Source organism: Heloderma suspectum, chromosome 2 (genome assembly GCF_057233095.1).
Source record: "Heloderma suspectum isolate Gila_16-S chromosome 2, 16-S_ref, whole genome shotgun sequence".
NCBI lineage: Eukaryota > Metazoa > Chordata > Lepidosauria > Squamata > Helodermatidae > Heloderma > Heloderma suspectum.
The window spans coordinates 194,853,203-194,873,690 of NC_139459.1; the positions used below are offsets into that span (position 1 = coordinate 194,853,203).

General features: G+C 43.2%; 1 protein-coding gene across 3 annotated transcripts in view; it reads left to right on the plus strand.

Annotated features, from left to right (window-relative positions):
• Positions 1-20,488, plus strand: part of DIP2B (DIP2 acetate--CoA ligase B (putative)) — a 221,284-nt gene that overhangs the window by 182,432 nt on the left and 18,364 nt on the right. For all 3 annotated transcript variants that reach the window (XM_084837177.1, XM_084837179.1, XM_084837178.1), the window contains 15 exons: positions 245-347; positions 1,413-1,477; positions 2,444-2,537; positions 3,064-3,183; positions 4,992-5,106; positions 7,484-7,623; positions 9,257-9,393; positions 10,871-10,951; positions 12,000-12,127; positions 13,250-13,364; positions 14,720-14,921; positions 15,828-15,937; positions 16,959-17,039; positions 18,729-18,852; positions 19,884-20,005. In XM_084837177.1, coding sequence (XP_084693303.1) covers positions 245-347; positions 1,413-1,477; positions 2,444-2,537; positions 3,064-3,183; positions 4,992-5,106; positions 7,484-7,623; positions 9,257-9,393; positions 10,871-10,951; positions 12,000-12,127; positions 13,250-13,364; positions 14,720-14,921; positions 15,828-15,937; positions 16,959-17,039; positions 18,729-18,852; positions 19,884-20,005 — 1,737 coding nt within the window. The remainder of the gene's footprint in view (positions 1-244; positions 348-1,412; positions 1,478-2,443; positions 2,538-3,063; positions 3,184-4,991; positions 5,107-7,483; positions 7,624-9,256; positions 9,394-10,870; positions 10,952-11,999; positions 12,128-13,249; positions 13,365-14,719; positions 14,922-15,827; positions 15,938-16,958; positions 17,040-18,728; positions 18,853-19,883; positions 20,006-20,488) is intronic.

Consider the following 20,488-nt stretch of genomic DNA (forward strand, 5'->3'; position numbering starts at 1 on the left):
ACAAATTCAAGCTTGTGTTTTGCACATTCTAACCAGTACTGCTTGCTTCTGCACTTGTGCACTCTCTCTCTTGCATGAGTACACATGTATATACACACAGGGAACGAGGCAAGGACTTGCTGCCTTCATCCTTAAGAATGGTTAATGCACATTCTACTGCATTGATTCTTAATGCACATTCTACTGCATTGATTCCTGGTGCAGGCAGGAAGCAAAATTGCTGACATTGATGTACTTTTTTTAGTACAAGACCAGCAAGGAGGGGAGCGTGATGGGTGTAACTGTGTCCCGAATTGCTATGCTGTCTCATTGCCAGGCTTTGTCTCAGGCCTGCAACTACTCTGAAGGTGAGTGCTGTGCTGCTTTGGATGTTTTATGTGCAGGGAGGGAGTTGTGTCCTAGTAGACAGCTGTCCCCAGCAAGCTGTGAACCCAGCCCTGATGCTAAGTGCTAGCCCCTAGGAGTTATATGCTTCATCCACTAAATCAATCTGATCATTTGCAAATTATGGACCAGTTCATACTAACATATTTTTCCATGGGATTATAAGGTATACAACCACATGGGGTATACAACCACATGGGGAAAGGCTAGTGCAATCCAGGCTTGTATGTGTGAAAAGACAGTAGCCACATCGCTATTAAGATGGCTGCAATCTCCTGTATGTGCAGCATGGTTCATTGTAGGCTTTCTCTACATAATCCCACATAAATTATCCCAAGGAGCAATTTGACAGTGTGAACAGATCCCTACTAGCTTCTACATGCAGAGGAGAAACATTTTGTGATTTATTTAGATTTGCATTTTTGGATACCCATGCCCTTGGTTCTTTTCACCAGGCATATTCTTAGCTTCCCTAAAAGGTCAATACACTTGATCAGTGGCCTCCTGTCTCTCCTTTCCAACATGCTAAACCATCCTGATAACATAACACAGGATACAATATACAACCCCAGAGAAACCAAAACAGCATTCATAGTACATATTTATACATTTTATAACCTCCTTAACCAGCCCTGTTGAGCCCTCAGAGCAGTTAAAACAATTGTCATTACAGTAAAACGGTTTTAATGCTTTTCTATTTCCCCCTTTTGTCTATTAAAATCTACTATGATGTGCAAGTAGAAAGTTTGGTTGGTACATGACTTGTTAGATGATTGGCATTATCACTAAAGGAGATTTTCTTTCCAATTAAGAATGTATTGCAAATACGAAGGGAGAGGTTTTCAGTTTTCATGTCAGGTATGAGAAGTGGCCAATACAAGATGATTATCCAAGCTTGCCTACACATCTTGAGCTTGGAAGCAGCTATAGGCCTCCCCCCCCCCCCCCCCAGAATAGGAAGTCATACTTCAGAAAATCGAATTGCATGTTTCAGCCCTCTAAGTTAAGTATTAATATTTCTGTTCTAGGTGAAACCGTAGTGAATGTCCTGGATTTCAAGAAGGATGCAGGCTTGTGGCACAGCATGCTAACAGTGAGTCAGCATTTTGAGGGGACGTACTGTGGAAACTTTACTGTGACTTGTTTTCATAGGTTTCCCTAAACCTAGGCTTAAGGTTTAAAGTGGCAAAGTCACCAAAGACTGATATGACAACAGTCTCATTGTGGAACGTGCAACAGGGCATCTCATGTGGAAACTGTCAGCATACATTAAAGTCTTGAGAATCAGTGTTTTCACTTAGAATAACAGGTGGTTATTCTAACATTCCTTGTGGTTATACTTGTTCCTTTATTTGCTCACTTGATATCCTGCTTTTCCACCAAATGGGGCTCAAGGCAGCTAACAACAGTAATACAAATACAATAATATAAATAAAACAGCAATAAAATGTGACATAAAATAAACAAGGCAAGTAAAACTCAATAAAAACAACCAGTTAAAACAAATTTCAGCATATTTACAAGTCAGTTTATGGGCCAAAGGCCTGGATAAATAAAAATGTCTTTGCCTGCCATGGAAGGTCATTTTGATCTCAGAGTTTGAGCAGGCTCATATGGGAGAATGTGGTTTTTCAGATGAACTGGTGCTAAATTGTTTATATATACGTACTACGTTTCTTAGTAGTTAATTTCATGTACATTCGTTGTGTGTTTTTATGTGCGTTTTACACACTTAATTGCTTCTGTATTTCTGAAACATTGTTACGTGCCCTGATCTTTGAGGAAACAGTGGGCTTGAAATCAGAAGGCATCCTTTCCCTTGGGGGTGTGGGGAGAACAGTTTGTATATGCTGAAGTTTGGTGTGGGTTTCTATGAAGAGAGAAGCTGCTCTGGAAGAGCTCAGTTGCCATGCTGGCTGAGCGTGTTTGTTCAATTGGTAGTGGTGGGGAAAGGATTTCTTCTAATGTGTATGGAAATCCTATATTCTTGCCAGTGTTTTTATTTGCTTCTAGGGTTTAAAAAACAACAACAAACTTTGGCTCCCTTTTTACCTTTCAGAGTGTAATGAATAAGTTGCACACCGTCAGCGTGCCCTACTCAGTGATGAAAACCTGCCCTCTTTCTTGGGTACAGAGGGTCCACACTCACAAAGGTATTGTGGGTATTGAATGGCTGTTGCACACTTGGCTTCCCTCTAGCATATCTAGCCCCCTACATAAGCAAGGAGGACAAGTGACAGCTAAGATCTTCCAAGAGAGCGGGAGATTTCTGCTCCTGCTCCAGTGGCCATGGAGCTGGATATAGTGCACAGAAGCCGATAAAAGGACCTGCAGCTCTTGTGCTCTGATGCTGTTAACATATAGCATCAGACTTTGTAGTCCTCCTATACCCCTTAATTGGGGATCTTAGAGCATTCATATTTCCTCAGCCTACAGTCTGAGATCCCTTGGGAAATAAATGTCCTGTCCCAAGTCTGTCCTGAATTTTGAGCTGACAGGATTATACTTCAAAACCCCATGTAGTACCCTACGCCTAGCCCTTCCACTTCAGAACTTTGAGAATGCCCTGCGGCTCCTCTGATTCTCACTAGTTCCATTCATGCTGCTGTAGTAGAAGGGACAGGCGTGCCTCCGTTTCTGTATGTTGACTCCTCCTTTCTCTATTCCTCTGAACTGCAGCCAAGGTAGCTTTGGTAAAGTGTCGAGATTTACACTGGGCCATGATGGCTCACCGGGACCAAAGAGACGTCAGCTTAAGTTCCCTGCGTATGCTGATTGTAACCGATGGTGCCAACCCCTGTGAGTATCCATACAGGTCCCGATTTTCTTGGAAACCGCAAGTTATGCTAAGTGCCTGAGGCCACGTACACACATTTGGCTACATAACCCCATGTTTTGAGATTCATGACTTCTGACATTGCTAGTCAGATGCAATACAAATGGAGGTGAGTGGTCCATAAGGGATGAGGCATCAGGCAGCATCCTTACCTCATGAGGCAATATACCTTTGTAATACAGGGAGCAATTCAGTGGTATCTTGTGTTACGTTCCATGGTGGTCAAGCTAGAAATTGATTTTCATTCTTCGTTCCCCTGTCCTTTTAAACAACAACAACACAGATGGGAAGTAAGGGTGTGTATGTTTAAGGTGTAGCTTTTTCCCGTAATGTTTGGAATTGTTGAAGTTTACTTTGTAAAATAAAGGTAAATAAAAAGATAACTTGCTTTAGTATATTTTTCACAGTTGTGATCCGCAGGCTGATGTTTGCCATCTTTTTCATTCAAGCAGTTTAAACAACTTATATCTTATAGAAATATGAGGTGCCAAATGTAATTTGAGACTCCTTAGCTCTACTTATAAGATGAACTGTAGTTTTGGCTTTGTGCAGTATTTCTAGCCTGCCCCTTCCTGAATGGTTGGGGGAGCTTGTAACAGTAAGACCTAAACTCATTACATTAATGGATGTTAAGTAACCGAAGAATATGGTTGCTCTGTATACATAGAATCCCTTTGCTATATCCCTTTACATATGGTAATCTGGAATGGTAGTAGTTAGTGTCTTTCAGAGTATATGGTAGGTTTCACTTAGCTTTGTTCTAAGTATAGATAAACTGAATGGTAGTGACAAAGTTGTAGAAAAAGTGATGGAATGATAGCACTTGGAGATTTTCTGGCATGGACTGCAGATGTGGTCCCAAGTTCTACTCCCCCAGTGAAATGACCAAGGTCTGTGCAGACATCCTATGAAAATTGTGTCTTTAAAGGAGGACCGCAACTTTTGCGTGTAGGGGAATACCCCCCCCCCAATTAACTGGTAACATAGGGGAGGAGACATAAACATGTTGCATGTTTAGATTGCTCACAGGGGATGAGGCAAAAGGGTCTTTGAGAGAAATGAGCAACAGATTTGTGTGGGGTGCTGCTGCTCAGGGTGCTTAATTGTGTGTCTGGCCAGATGGTGTTGGCAAGGAGTAAGATGTGAATGTAATTAAGGCTTTCTGGATCAGACAGTGGGAGGGAGGGAGGCTGCACCAGGAAGATGTGTGTTAATCTTCTGGGTGGGGAACCACTGAAACCTTGTAATCTTCTTCTTCCACAAATGTTTTCAGATTCACAGAGAGTCTGGAAAAGGTTCTAGGATTGCAAGGCATCCTTCTGAAATGTGTAGACTTAGAATTAAAATCAGTTCTGGTCATTCCTGTTTCAGGGTTGGATGCTTGAAGAAAACCTCTAAAGCCTTTTGAAGGGTCGAGGAGGTTGTTGTAGTGTTACATCGCATGTTCTGGCATTGCAGTTTTATTCTTGTGGTTTTTATTAACCTTTCTTGTATAGTTGATCCACAGACAAGCCTACTACAAATGATGATGTACAATCCCCGAGGTTTCAGGACTACGTTACAGCTTTGTAATTAAATGAAGCCGTCTGATTTTAGAAAGAGGCACTCTGTTATAGCACTTATACACATCTGCAATGCACTAAATCTTTTTGAAATCTTATTACATTTAGATATCATATAAATTGCAGATATCATGGCTTTCTAAGCAGCCTTTGCGTTTCTGTTAGCAGCCCCTAATTCACCAGTTAAAATGTGAATAATTGCCTTCCAGGGTCTGTGTCTTCCTGTGATGCTTTCCTGAGTTTATTCCAGAGCCATGGGCTTAAACCAGAGGCAATATGTCCCTGTGCTACATCTCCTGAAGCGATGACTGTGGCAATTCGGAGGTAGATGATGTTTAGTTTTTCCAGCTAGCTTCCTTTGTGTGTTAGAGACTGCAGAAACCTAATTTACAATTTATGTATGAATTCACAAATATTTTAATGGTGCAATGTTATTGGATCCACCCTGGGTACTTGTAGGCCTCCGAACTCATAGGCTTATCAGTATCCAATACGGAGCAGGAGCGCCTCCCGCTCTGCATTTAAGCTAGACAGGCGTTTTCACCTGTCTAGCGGAGACTTTGGGGATGGGGAGGGAAAGAAGCTGGAATGCCCATAGAATGTTGTATGGCTGCTGCCCCAGTCTCCTCCCCTCCCCGTGAGACCCCCCCCCCCGTCTCCACTTTCTGCTTTCCGAGCTCAGAGAGGTAGCCGGCATGGTTCTCTATACGCCAGCTACAAGTGGGAGTGGGCGCAGAGCACAGTTTCCTGATTCTGAGGTTGGAGCCCTGTTTCCGACCTTGGAGCCAAGAAACCGAAATATCCTATGTCCTCAAGGCACTGTCTAGGCGACATAGGCTTGCTCCTTAAAGCTCCTTTTTTAACCTAGGGTTTCTGCAGCTAATTTGTATTTACTACTCAAGCTACGACGTCACTGAGTAACTGTTTGCTCCTGTTCTTGCAGCAAGAGGTGGTAATGTGGACCTGGTCAGCTCTCCCTCTTGATAAATTGGACATACTGGCCTCAATGATAACTCTAGAGGATCAAGTAAAGGTGTCCAAGTTCTAATCGGGAACAAAATACAATTAATGAAAAATGTTACCTGTTTTTGAAATGGATATATTGCAAACTTCCCCAAAAAAAATTCTGGATTTTTTTTCATTTTCTTTACTAAATTTTTTGTTTTATGGTGTGCAACAAATAATAAACATTGACTTCTATCCAGAATGTTTGAGCATAATGGAGAGAGCAATCCTGTGGCCACTAGACACTGTCTAGAGGGCCATAGGATATGCTCATTTCCAGAGAACCAACCTCCCCCCTTGTCCGTGCTGCCTCCGAGGCAGCATGGAGAAGCCGCGTCCTCTGCGCTCGGAAGATGAGCGCAAAGCGACTGAAAACAGGCGGGGCTGGGGGGCATTCTGGGGTGAGGAGACCGGAACTGCACGTACGACATTGGACACATCCAATGTGTCGTACCGCAGCTTCCTCTCCTGGTCGGCCCCCCTGCTGCTAGACAGCTGAAAACAGCTGTCTAGCGAAAAATAGCAAGGTAGGAGAGGTGCGGAGGGAACGTTCCTCCCGTGCCTCTCCTGCCTTGCTTAGGATAGGCGGTTGCCTCAGAGTTCTGAGGCGGCCTCCTATCTAGTTAGGATTGCACCCTAACTAACCCCTTTTATTCTGCTGTAACCTGCATAATGTGTTTTAGTTCAAAATTGAAAATAGACACTTGTCAGTTTAAATTTTGCTCATAGAGTAGGATTTCATATTCTCTCCTGGTCTCTGGTGAACGCTCTTTGCTTTGAGGGTTTTTTTTCCGAAGTGTTAGAATCCAAACATAACTTTAAATAGCTTTTAAGTTTTTTTTTAATCCATTAATGAAAAACACAAATTACAATTATTTTATTTTATTTTATTTTAAAAGTTTATAACCTGCCCTTCATTCACAAGAAATCCCATGGTGGTGTACATAAAATTATTAAAACTCTCTCAGTTTACCTGTTAGTGGGTTTATACAGCCAATTCTTTTCTTGACCTGGGATGGCCTTTGCCCAGCAAAGGATGATAATTTTTGCTGCCATCATCAAGAGGTGGGAACGCAGTAGAACTGGGTTTTCTGAATGTGTCTCAACACACAACAGATAAAACTTTCTGGATCACTTCAGATAATGTGCTTTTTCAAATACTCCAATCTGAAGTGGCCCAAGAAAGATTGGGGCCATGGGAAGCCATGGGGTTCATTGTGTGTTTGGAACACCTTCAGAAAACCCACTTCTAGTGGGTGCCCTATCATTCAGTGAAGGTACCCTCTAAATCGGGGGTGGAAAACTTCTGACTCTTCAGATGTTTTGGCAACAGTTCCCATCATCCCTTAGCAAGCATAGTCAGTGGTGAGGGATGATGGGAGTTGTAGGCCAAAACATCTGGAGGGCCACAAGTTGATAACCCCTGATCGCCCCTGATGGGTAAGAGCCTGGCAGTGTTCGATGTATTGTGCCACAGTACAGGTGTGGACAGAGTTTAGACGTCCAGGATCTACTTTGTTTTATTTTCACTAAAACCCTGAGGTCTACCAACTGGAGTCTTTTTGTTGTTGCCATTTTTAAACAATTGTTAAGCAATTCCCAATCTACTGTAAAATGTCCCTTGATCTACCAGTAGATTCCAGTCCACTGTCTGCCCACCTCTGCTGTAGTACACTAATCTGCCTTTTATTTCTAGGCCTGGTGTTCCTGGGGCGCCTTTGCCTGGAAGAGCTATCTTATCCATGAATGGGTTGAGTTATAGTGTCATCCGTGTGAACACAGAAGATAAGAATTCTGCTCTTACCGTACAGGATGTTGGTCATGTGATGCCAGGTGGTGAGTGTCACGATGGTGGGAGCAGGGAGTGTGCTATCTTGCTCTGAGAGTTCTCAGAATTGCCCCATTAAGATCCTGCTGAGGGATTAGCTCCATTTGGCTCCTCCTCTTCCTGAACTGTTTCCATTTTAGGTGGTCATTATAGGAACTACTATTTATCTTTAAGAATTGGTACTTGAGTTTGCCTTTTTCCTTTTCCTTTTCCCTCTCCCTCTCTTTTTCCTTTTGTATTGTGTCTTTCAGATTGTAAACTTGTGGGCAGGGACTGTCTTGATTTTATTAATCTCATGTAAGCTGCCCTGGGAACCTTTTTAGCTGAAGAGATGGACAAAAATGCTTCAAATAAATAAATAATGAGAGAAAAGCGCCATGATGTTTGCCAGAAAGGCTGTTTTGTTTCTACCCCAGCTGCTACATAATGCTTTGCTGTTGCACCATAAGTCCTCTGGGTACTACAGACAGACCCCTTCATCTGTTGGTTATTCAAGTCATTCAAGCTTATTTGACTCACTCAAAAGGAAAATGGGGCATCGTGTTCCCCTAATCCTTTTGTTGCTTAGGGTTCATGTTACCTTTGACCAACCCAGTTTGTATACCATATGCTGGGAATGGGAGAATAGTTCTTTTTAATATTGTTGTAGCATTTACCTTGAGGTAATTCATTCTGTCTTGGGAAAGTTGCTGTCTGTGCCTATGTTGCCCCTTGGCATATCCTTCTATGTAGTTCTCTCTAGTCCCCCACTCCCATCTGTGCTTAGACATACACTTGCAGCTGGCTAGAAACCAACAAAACTGCAATGTAAGTGAGGTGGTAGCATTTACTTGAACAAGTCATGATCAGGAAACTCATGATCAGGAAACATAAGTTCTTCTTCATTGCCTCTGTGCATTATACATATGGGCTCTGTGCTTGCATGGAGCTCCATTTGGGAAACTTCTATGCCTGAGGAATCTTTGGCGGGAACCCTCCCCCATTATCCCAGTGCACATCTCCCTGGCAGGTTCCCGCCTATTCCCTCAGTTCTCTTTCAACCACCATTGTGGTAGCCTTGTTAGGAACTTCTCTTCGTTCAGTAAGGACGTTCTTTCTTTTCTTCTCTGCTATCGTTATTACAGCCTTTTAACTTTTATTATTTGTTTTCCTTTACTTTTCTGCGATCTGCCCTATGCCCTTCCTCAAGTGTGTCCGCTGTGGAAGTAAACTACCGCCCACAGATGGCCATTTCCTCTGCCTCTTTTGTCTCAGAAAAGGACGCAAGGTAGTCCGCCTGTGTACATTGCCAGGCTTTTACGAAGCAGGCTAGATGCAATCAATCTGACAGACTTTGTGCTGTGTTGTGGGGGAAGGCACTTGAATCTGTGAATGTACCGATGAAGTCTGTGGCCCAGGCATCAACTGACCCATCAGAGGGTCTGTTGGAAGTGGCAGTGTCGCCACGGCCTGTGCAAGTGTCAGGGTCTGCCTCGCTCCCCAGTCAGACTCTGGCTATTGGCTGAGTTGACCTCCTCTCAACTGGGCAGTCACTGAGACAAACTGACTCACCCACTTCTAAATGTGTTCTGCATTTTTAACCAAGGAGTTAATCCCATGTCTGCTGGGAGGTTCCATAATGGCATTTGTGATTTGTTCCAGGAATGATGTGCATTGTAAAGCCAGATGGCCATCCTCTGCTCTGCAAGACAGATGAGATTGGTGAAATCTGCGTTAGCTCCAGAACAGGAGGGATGATGTATTATGGGCTCACTGGAGTAACTAAAAACACATTTGAGGTATGTAATTGTTTTTATTTTTCAAATGGGTTATACCCTGCTTTTTTCCAGTTAGCAGAGGGTTCATGTTTTGAGTTTTTTGCATCTTTTTTGGATTGTGGGCAGGGAAGGGAGGTAAACATTTCTGTATTAAGTTTATATAATCATCATTCATTAAAGTGTTCAAAGCACTTTTCCACATAAGTTATTAGTAATCCTTACAACAACCCTGTTAGGTTGGTCAGTAGTATTATTCTGATATTGCAGAGTTGCAAGAAGGTGATGATGGTGGTATTTAGGCTGCTTTCCTAAAGCCACTTGTTGGTCATGGCTGAGCTGAGACAACTGAAAACATCCTGCTCTTATCTTACGCTCTTAACAGCAAAACTACCCTAGCTTAATTGAGCACTGTCTGAAAAATGATTGGGGGAGGTAAGGGAGCTTGCAAGTCTCACATTTAGCAATACATGGGATCAAGTTTGACTAATGTACAATGAACTCAAAGGCTAAAAATCTATTTTTGTGGCATCATGATAAAAAAATTATAGAACTAGATATTACTAATGTCCAGCTTAAGCAGGACATTGAGCAGAATTAGTTGTTCCTCTTCGAGCAATGAGCTTTTGGCTTTCTACAGAGTCAGGCACACTGTATTTACTCACGTCTACTTTGAAGCCCAAGATTTAGAACGTTGATGCTGTTGATGCTAACAGACTACATGTCGGAGTAGTTGTGTTTCTTGATTTCCACATGTCTTTACCTGAGACTTGCCTATACATGAGGGATATGTGCAAGCCTTATATTTGTCCATTTGTTGTGTGTCATGCCAACTTATTACGTAGTCCAACGAGAAAAATTTCTAGTTCCCATGGTGCCTGAGACATTTAGGAATACATTGATAGTGAAGGAATAGGAACCAGAGTGGAGTTTTGGAAAACTTCCGTTGATCAGGACATGCTATTTTACTTTCCAGCACTGCTCACTATCCTGTGGACAGTGTCCCTTAACTGTTTAGCTTCCTCCATTCTCTTCTACCAAGCCAGTCCTTGCCGTCGTTCTTTGAAAACGTAGATCTTGCGAATGCAAGTTTATTTTTGTGTTCAGATTAAATTGAGGTAACTAAGCAGGGGGGACACTTCACCGTTGTAATAGTGAATTCTGCACCACAGAGAAGCAACTAGTTTCTTCTAAGAATCACAGCAGGAGATGATGCCCTGATTTCCAATCTTGTTAAGCCTTCTAGTAAAACTGTCTTGTGCCTGTCAGTGGAAGTCAGTGTTTTTTGTTTTCTGTACTTGCCCTCAGTTCCAGTTAATGTCAGTCCTAGAGTTATGTAAGCAAAGTATGATCCAGTGAAAAGGACTGATTTTTCCCCCTAGGGCTGCTTGCATCTGAAAAGGGCTTTTGCTGTATTGCAGTGGGGACAAACTGCATATCTTTCTGTATTGAAATGCCTTGCTTCTTCTATCACCAATGGCCTTTCTTTTCTTTTTTTCAGGTCATCCCTGTGAATTCAGCTGGCTCTCCTGTGGGCGATGTACCGTTTGTGCGCTCTGGCTTGCTGGGTTTTGTTGGACCTGTACGTTCAGCTGCTTTCATCACATGTTATGACACTGGGACTATACAAATGCCCAACCAAGCCTGTGAACAAAAATGTATTTAAAAAAACCCAAACCCTCTAAATTTCTCTGTGATGCAAATGCATTTTTTCACCCTTATAAAGATAAGCTCCATATGGCAACATATTTTTAAAGAGACAAGCATTAATCCTATAGATAAAATGCTTAGATCTGTGTTTCCTAGTGTTTAGTACCTGGGATTCAGATTTCCTCCACCTCGTCAGGTTTAAAATTGGAGACAGTTTTAAATTAACCATCACCACACACAGAAACTCATGTATTTTCAGTTAGCTCCCAGAATAATCAACAGGCATCCTCCTTGCTGCTGTGAGATGACCCAGTTAATATTGCTTCCTGGCATCTTGCCCCCTCCCCTTTGCCCAGTGCTCAGGGATGGAACTGCACTTTCTAGAGGCAGTGGTGATGCTTCTGGGTGAAACTGTTTCTGGGATTCCACCATGCCTGTCAGCTATATAGCACAGGCTGCATCAAGGAATCCTGGTGCAGCCTTACTCCTTCATTGCCCATATATTTGCAGAGAGGGAGAACAGCGTTGCACGGGGCCTCCTTATTCCAGTGTGCATAGAATGGTGCATGCATCCAATATCTTTATGTACTTCACACTCTTTTATGATACTCTAGTGCCTTGGCTCACACTTTAGGAAGCCCTCTTGATTCATGAGCCTTTATGGATAATTTTGACTGTTCTGTCTCAATTTGCTTACTTGAAGTATCCATCATAAAAAGAACTGTGTTTTAAATATTTTACAGGGTGTTTTATTCCATTGTCTATATATCATGTGAAAGGTCCAACTTAAATGGTCATAATTTTCTTATGTGGCCTCCTAAAAGGAATGCAGTATTGTGGGATGCATGTACACTGCTTGGTTTATGGTGGTTTAAAGAAAGAAAGAAAGAAAAGGTGTAACTAAAGCAAAGGGGAAGCAACTGGTTTTTATGTGGCGAGGTGGATGATTTTGTTTGCTGATGTCCTTTTTTGCCTTACAGGGTAGCCTGGTATTTGTTGTTGGAAAAATAGATGGGATGCTAATTGTTAGTGGACGCAGACATAACGCCGATGACATAGTGGCCACTGGACTGGCAGTTGAATCTATAAAAACAGTTTATAGAGGAAGGTTAGTCTGTGTCTCCAGAAAAGATAATGAATTTATTGCATTATCCTGCTGACTGCTGCTTTTTGCAGATCGTGGCTGCTCAGATATTGTTACTAGTGTTCTTTTGACTGTGGGTTTTCCATGACCTGAATTTGGCCTAAAAATGACAGAAAAGCATCAGGTCTTTTTACTGAATTCAAGGTGACAGATCTTTCAATAGTGGCAGAGGTAGCCAGTTTAAAGGTAGGGGAGATGGCACCTGTTAACCAATTAATGAACTGATGGTGCTCAGAGTTGCATATTGTGCAGAGACTTCTGTAGACAGACAAGTTCCTCTGAATTCTACATCAAAATATTCCTGCTATGAGAGACAGCTACCATTTTTCAAGCAGAACTTTTAAAACATATCCAGTAGTGTGTATCTGGAGGGGTTGGGAAATACAGAACCTTCTTGCTGTGAAATTTACCCTTCCCTTTTAAAGAAATATGTGTTTTTATTTTGTAAGGACAGGATTTTCATAATAGAAAACATGATGGTAGTACTCTTCCTTATAGCTGTGCCATTATGCTACCTAGATCAGCCTCCTCCATCTCTGCCAATCCAATTCCTTTTCCTACTCTAAGGATCATTGAGCGCATTACATGGAAGCAAAGCCAACTTTGTCACCGACTTTCGCTCGACGGGGAGCTGCAACACATCCTGGCTCTCTGATGAGTGTACCTGTATTGTGCATGTGTTTCCAAACACCTGCTTGTCTGAATCACACTTAGGTGTACATCTAAAACTATAATGTATGAAGCAGCCCTCCTTTCTGCCTTAGTGGTTACTGGTTACCTGAAAAAAGCCTTTAATTTTCAGGTGTTAAGCTCTTTCAGCCTACATAGACACTTAACAGCCTGTGATTGACCTGCTTCAGTTTATGGCAGGTCTGAAGTTTATTGTGGTGGAGAACCTGTGGCCCTCGAAAAGTTGTTGGACTACAGTTCTCATCAGCCCCAGCCAACATGGCCAATGGTCAGAGATTATGGGAGTTGTAGTTCAACAACATCTGGAGGGCAATAGGTTCCCCACCACTGATTTATGGACATGGTTGCACCAGGGAAGGATGCATGCTTTACAACACATTTCCTGTTCCGTTTTAGGATTGCGGTGTTCTCTGTGACTGTGTTCTATGATGAGAGGATTGTGGTGGTGGCTGAACAGCGACCAGATGCTTCTGAAGAGGACAGTTTCCAGTGGATGAGCCGTGTACTGCAGGTTGGAACAGCCCAAGTAACTTACATCTTCTTTTGATGGGGTGGCAGCCCTTTAGAATGGAAGCAGTCAGTGTCAGACACAGTGGGGACCTTGTCTGTGATGTGACTGGCATTTCCAGATCAGTGTGAGGCAGCACACACCTCTCCAAGTGGGATGCAGATGGGCAATTTCCGCATTCCCAAGTTGTATCATCCAGAAAGTGAATCAGAAGATACATATCTGCACAAACCAGCCCCTTCTTGGGTGGTCATGCCCTATAATAAATTCAGCACCACCAAGGAATAATGGCATCACATGCACTAGGGTACACACAAACAAATGACATACAAATATGTACATTTACATAGGACCTACCTGTTACATGCAAAATCAGAAACTGAGATATAATATTAAAATGAATATGTGTCTTACAACTTGAAACATTTTTCTCTGAGAGTAACTGGTGGGAAAACATTTTACCATAAGTTATTAAAATTTGGTACGGCCATTAAGCCAAATGAAACCCATAGGTCACTATTTGTCCATCACTGCTATTAGGATCAGCCTTCTGCATTTTTGCAAAGCCATCCTATGTGTATATACTCAGAGGTAAGCCCCACTGTTCAACAGAGCTCATTCCCAAGTAAATGTGGATAGGATAGGATTGCAGTCTTAATCCTTTTCTGATTGCAGATACATTTTTAAATGTTTAGACAAAAATGTGTGCAATTCCAAATTAAGGAACAGTGCAAAAGAAACCCACATGCATCTTGATTCTCTCAGTGCTATTTGATGAACATCAAGTTTCTCTCAGGGTCAATTTTAAAATTTATTACATTTGATGGCAACAGTTCCAGAATAAGAGTATTGCAACATGAATGTGTGAAAGGGAGAAACCCCTTTTGATGCATCCAGGATCCGCAAATGATATGGTGCCCTTGAACATGCTGTACCCCCTCTCCTACCTCTTCCCATCTGCAAAAGGAAAGAAGCAATGTGGGCATACTTCTTCACTTCTCCCCCTTGCCCCACCATATAACTTTTTCCCAGAGTTGCTGCTTCCGTTCACTTGTGCAGTATGCCTTAAATTGGGAGTGTGGGAAACTTCCTGCGTGAACACAGCCTGGTTGATTCCTGGCCTGTTATCTGCTAATTGTTTCTTAGACCAAGGTTATATGCAGTTGTTTCTTAGCCCATTATGTTATATCAGTGACCACCCAGCTGGTGATACCTTTACAACTTGGCTTTCTACACTTGGATGATTTGTCCCACCCCTCATCTAGAGCTGTCTATGTTATGAAATATGAACAGTTAGTGATGTTATGAGCAAATTAGACTCTGTGCTGAAATGTCATTCTCTGTTTTCTTGTTTTTAGGCTATCGACAGCATTCATCAAGTGGGAGTATATTGCCTTGCTCTTGTTCCAGCCAATACTTTGCCAAAAACTCCTCTGGGAGGGATCCATATCTCTCAGACCAAACAGCACTTCCTAGAGGGGTCGCTGCACCCATGTAATATCCTCATGTGCCCACATACATGTGTAACCAATCTGCCAAAGCCCAGGCAAAAACAACCAGGTAATGGGGTGAGACACCTTGGCATTAAAAATAATAAGAAGAAATAGGCCTACGAAGGACACAGCCCTATTCATGTTTAGACAGAAAAACGTCCTACACCTCTCGGCATGCCACAGCCAGCCATGGTGGCTGGGGAATGCTGGCAGTTGTAGGACTTTTTCTGTCTAAACATGCATAGGATTGTGCCATAAGTGGATTAAAAGTTTGTTCTTGAAATTGATGGAAATCCTTTAACTGAAATCGTTCATTAGACATGGCCTTATCATTTCTTTCCAAACCATTTCCTCATAGGACTTTATTTAGGGTAGAAAGGGGGATATAGTACTCTGAAATGCATAACATTTTTTCCATGAAATAATTTAAAAACAGCTTAATACCTGGCCACTGTTATTTGGTAGTTCCTTATTTATCAATAAACACTTTAAAATATTTTAAATCTGACTGTGTTGTCTGAAACAGCAGGCCTCCCTTTGCTTGGTACATAGAGCCACCTGCCCAGTGCTGCTTCTTAGCTTTCACCCTTCCCAAAAAGTTTTTTTTCCCCTGTTTCCTCCATGTCCTTATCCCTGATAACTCTTGGCTATATTGGCTTTCCTAACTCCTGCTCAGAAAATATCCCTGAAAGGTCTTTATTTAGCCACTCAATCCTCACCCTCAGAAGATCTGCACATTCTCAAGCTGGTCTCTCAGCCCCCTTCCCCCTATTCCTTCAGCTTCTTCCATTTACCTGTTTTTTAGCAGCGGCCCCTGAAATGCTTACTGTAAGACTTGGCCTCATGCCTTACTGTTTTAATCGCCTCACCCTTTTCAGACCTGCGGTGCTCGATCCAATTCCCTTCTTCCCAAACTACTCCCTGTAGACAACCCACCTTGATCGAGTGCTTCTGTCTTGGTATCTGCCAACAGGTGTTGGCCCTGCCTCTGTGATGGTGGGAAACCTGGTTGCAGGGAAGCGCATTGCACAGGCCTCTGGGCGGGATCTTGGACAGATAGAAGAGAATGACTTGGTGAGAAAGGTGAGTGTCTGTGGTACAGTATTGAGACTTGCAGCATGCACCGGAATGCCAGTGAGCCTATGCACAACTGCTCTCCTGGTGCTGTCTCAATAGAGCAGGGCTGGGGAACCTTTTTTCTGTCGAGGACTGCATACTGTCAAGGGCAAACTGTTAAGGAATGTGTGCGGGCAGTGGGTGGGGCTGAAGCCAGAGTCGCCCCCTCCCATTCTTCCTCCCCACCTATCACTGCCTGCGCTTGCCAGAGGCCTGAGCACTTCTGGAGAGCTTTTGAAATTAAGCTGAGCCCCTAGGGCTGCAGGTTGCCCACCCTGTAATAGTGGGTCAGTCATGTTTCCAGGTGAGAACTCTGAGCTGTGAACAGTGTAATGCTGCTGCTTGTGTGTTCATGCTTTTCTCCTGCCCGTTAAATTTTAAGAGAGTCATAGAGCTATGTACCACTCTACTATTCACCTAGGGGGCAGCTGCTGCTCTGCCTAGGTCAGCGGCTAATGATCTAATGAATCTAAGTAGGGATTATATCCTTCAGCAGAGCATGTGCTATCATTGAGGTATGTGTGTGAGAGATTTGCATCTTCACCTTCAGTACAGGGCAAGGGTCACAGGTGGCCCTGGAAAGGTACAGTGCTGTTTGCCTTTTATGCTGACCTGGACAGCTAGTGAAAAAAGGACAGGCATGCATTGGCCCTGGTCCCATGCATGCCCTGCAGCTTCCATGTGCTGCTTAAGTCAGGCTTCCCACTAGCTCTGTTTCCACTAGACACTTGCACTTCCCAGGCAGCTGAGAAATATGGACCTCAGGTAGTCCATCCTAGCCTGGCCCCATAGCCTTTACTCATGTGGCCCGTCTGGGATCTCACATTGCTCGCCTACAGTTTCTCTGCTCTGCCTCCCCACTCCCAGCTTGTAGGTGCTGTGCATCAAAAAAACCTGGGCTGATCTCTTGGAAACCCCCTCCCTCTTTGCATTGGCCCTGCACCACGCTTAGGTTCCCTCTCCAACTTACAATGTCTTCTCCTTGCAGCATCAGTTCCTGTCTGAGGTGCTCCAGTGGAGAGCACAAGCAACTCCTGAACATACACTTTTCCTCCTGCTCAATGCTAAGGTACAGATGAGGTCTTATAACTTTCCAAACGTTTGTTATGTCTTGTGCTCCCTATAGAATGTGGATACAGTAGGTACTTGTTTCTTTCGCATTTTGGAGGCATCCGGGCTTTGGGCTTTGTGGGTAATGCCTCACCTTGGATCATGAGGTTAGTTCAGTAATGGAAGACTGTTGACATCATAAAAGATCCAGAGAGAGAAAGTACAAAACTGGGGATACCTTTCAGCAAGTAAGAAATTATGGGAGTACCATATACATTCGTGAAGGATGTGATTAAGCCTCTACTTACATTTGTGGTAAAGAAGCTTTGGCTATTAATGGGCTATGTGAAGTAGCAGATGGTGCAACAAGAACATAGAAATGATGTTATTGGACTATGCCAGGAATCAAATTAGCACATAATATTTTCTGACAGCATCAAGTTCCGCTGGTTGTGAGGATATGTATTTCATGCTCTCTATGCTAGGGATGAGCAACATGTGGCTCTCCAGATGTTGGACCGCAACTCTATCTGCTAGGGCTTATGGGGCCACATGTCACCCACCCCTGCTCTATGCATTAACACAAGTCCTACAGCAACTTAACGTTCAGGAGGATCTTAAGCAAAATGAAGGAGCAGAGTCACTGTTAATTATCTAATATAAGTCTTCTCATGCCAAAGAGAGTTCCATTGTGTCAGGAGAAAAAAAGACATTTCTGTAGCAACTTGGGGTTACTAAGTAATACCAAAGGCTACTGTGATAGGGGAAGGTTTTTCAACTATTTTCTAAACCAAGATAAGTGTCTAAATGTTTGTGCCCAAGTTTAATTCCTATTTGTAATTTTAAAGCATTTTTTAAACATACAGGGGCTTTACAATCCTTATTTACAGTCACAGAAAGCAGTACTATTTCCATTTTAAAGATAAGGAGGCAAAGCTGAGACTGAGACTTGCCCATGATTACTTACTCCATTGGCTGACCAGGGATTTGAATCCACATTCTAAGTCCTACACAAGGGATCCCTAACCTTTTTGGGTCGGTGGGCACATTTGGAATGTTGAGTGTCATCGGCACTCTCACAAAACGGCTGCCATGCAGGGGTTGCTCATTCATAATATGGCTGCCATGGTGCGCATGGCTGGTCACAAAAAAAATAAAAATTTCTTAGAAGGTAATCTGGTAGGACTAAAAGAAAAGTACCTTTCCCAAAAACCTATGTACAAGGCAGAGGTGGAGTCTGATATCCAAAACACAAAATCACTTTCTTGAACCCAAATAAAGATGGTTCTCAAGGGTAGTACTTTGTTTTGCAGTATGGCAACCTCCCAGTTTAAAACAAATAATTAAAAAAATCTTAGAACTAAAATTAAAATAAGGGCAGGCAGGGAGCCTGGTGGGTGCCAAGAAGTGTCCGAAGGCACCACATTGGAGACCCCAGTCCTACACTATCTATTTCAGAGCATTGGATGACTTCCATTTTAATTTGCATTAAACAGTCCCAACATACCCTGGCAAGTTATGGAACTGTGAGAACAAAAGCATCATTCTCCAAAGCCACTCTGCACATTGCAATTTAAGTGAGTTGGGAGAGTGAGCAAGTGGTGCTCCAGAGAGCAGTCAGTGTTTGCTCAAATGTTTCCAGAGCACTCCCTTCAAACTCCACATATTCACTTAAACTTTAGAGGATGTTTCTTTCTTTCCCTGCAAGGGGGCCCCTGTTTGTACAGCCACCTGCCTGCAGCTGCACAAGCGAGCTGAGCGAATCGCATCGATTCTGTATGAAAAGGGACACCTCAATGCCGGTGATAATGTGGTGCTGCTCTATCCTCCTGGTAAGAAATGTCTGGGGTTGGTGGGGGAAGCTTTCAAGGAATTCAGCACATTCACCAATCTCTAAAGTGTAAACCTTACTTATTCACTGGACTGTGGAAAGTGCATTGCGGTGTTCAGAACTGAGGTGTTTGGTATGGTAAATTCAAATCCAGGGTAGATCATATAATGAGTTGTCACAGGAAGTCATGTTTAAGAGATGACAGAGTGGCTGAGGGTGTCTATTGATTGCATTTCCACTCAGGTCAAATGGATGCTTCCTCACTGCAAGACAAACCTCTTCCTTCCTGTACCTTACTTTTTAAATGAAACCTTATAACTCACATCTTAGATGTGTTGTCATGATACATGCAGTATCAGTCCTGTAGAATGATCCTCTACTTTCAGTTCTCTACGGTTTATGCCCTGGGAGATTTATTTCTCTACATTTGCGAAATTCAGTGGTAGTTTGGACAACGGGCATTTAACGATCCCGAATCCTTTGTTCCTTCTGGGTTCTCCTGAATGTCCACTTCCTCTGAACAGCAAAGTTTTCCAAGGGCTCCGCCAAACTTGCATTGCTCTCATAGGCCAGGAGGAGGGAGGAACCCAGGAAGTGCCATATCCCTGGCATGACTTAAAATTAATGATACGGTGATGAAGTATTCTATTAGTGATCGCTGTCTTGCTCTGCTACATTTGGTTCTCCCTCCCCACTTCAGATTGTTCATTGTGTTGTGATTTGCTCAAGCAGTTTGCACCAGAGTTTCCTTGTCATAGACTCTGCTCTGAATGACTCCTTCCCCACTTCGACCTCTTCCACATCTCCAGTCTTCATTATGGCTTCTTGTCCTTCTCTTAAATTTCCCCTCTTGCCATCTTTGGCCGCTGCCACCGGTCCTCCTGCTTCACTTGCTTTTCCAGGCCGGGCTGTGGGTGAGCTCTTTGCCCTCAAGGGCTGCGCTTCTTTAAGGTACTTGCAGCAAAAACCGATGGATGTCAGGAGGCGGATGTGGCGTGATTTGTGTGCTTGTACCTTCCTGTTCCCCTGCAGGCATCGAGCTCATTGCAGCATTTTATGGCTGCCTGTATGCTGGCTGCATCCCAGTGACCGTCCGGCCTCCACATGCTCAGAACCTCACTGCTACCTTGCCCACCGTGCGGATGATTGTGGATGTGAGTAGCAGAGAGCAGGTCATCACATTCAAATTGATGGTTTGCGCTTGCCTTGCCTTGTTGTCTCCAAGTAGCTATTTCTTGAGCATCAGCTGGTACAGACAGTGTGTTAATCCCATGGAACATCCCTGTTTTCTATGATGCTGCTGCAGTTATCAGTGACACAGTGTAGAAATATCTTGTTGTTGTCTCATAATTCATAGAACATTAAATGATTGAGAGCAGTTGGCATCTTGCCTGCCAGTTACCCTTTTGCCTTCCAAGTCAGGTTCTGGGTTGACCTGCCTTTCTACAATCATCGCTGCTTGTGAAAACTTTGCACCATCCTTCAGCCATAAACTAAACAGGATGATCATTACATTCCCATGTAGATGAACATTAACACTCTATGGCTGAAAGTCATGTGATTGTCTTCCTTGTAATACCAAGCAGCAAAAGGGCCAAATGCTTCTCCAGGTTAAGGTTGAAACTAGACAATTCGAT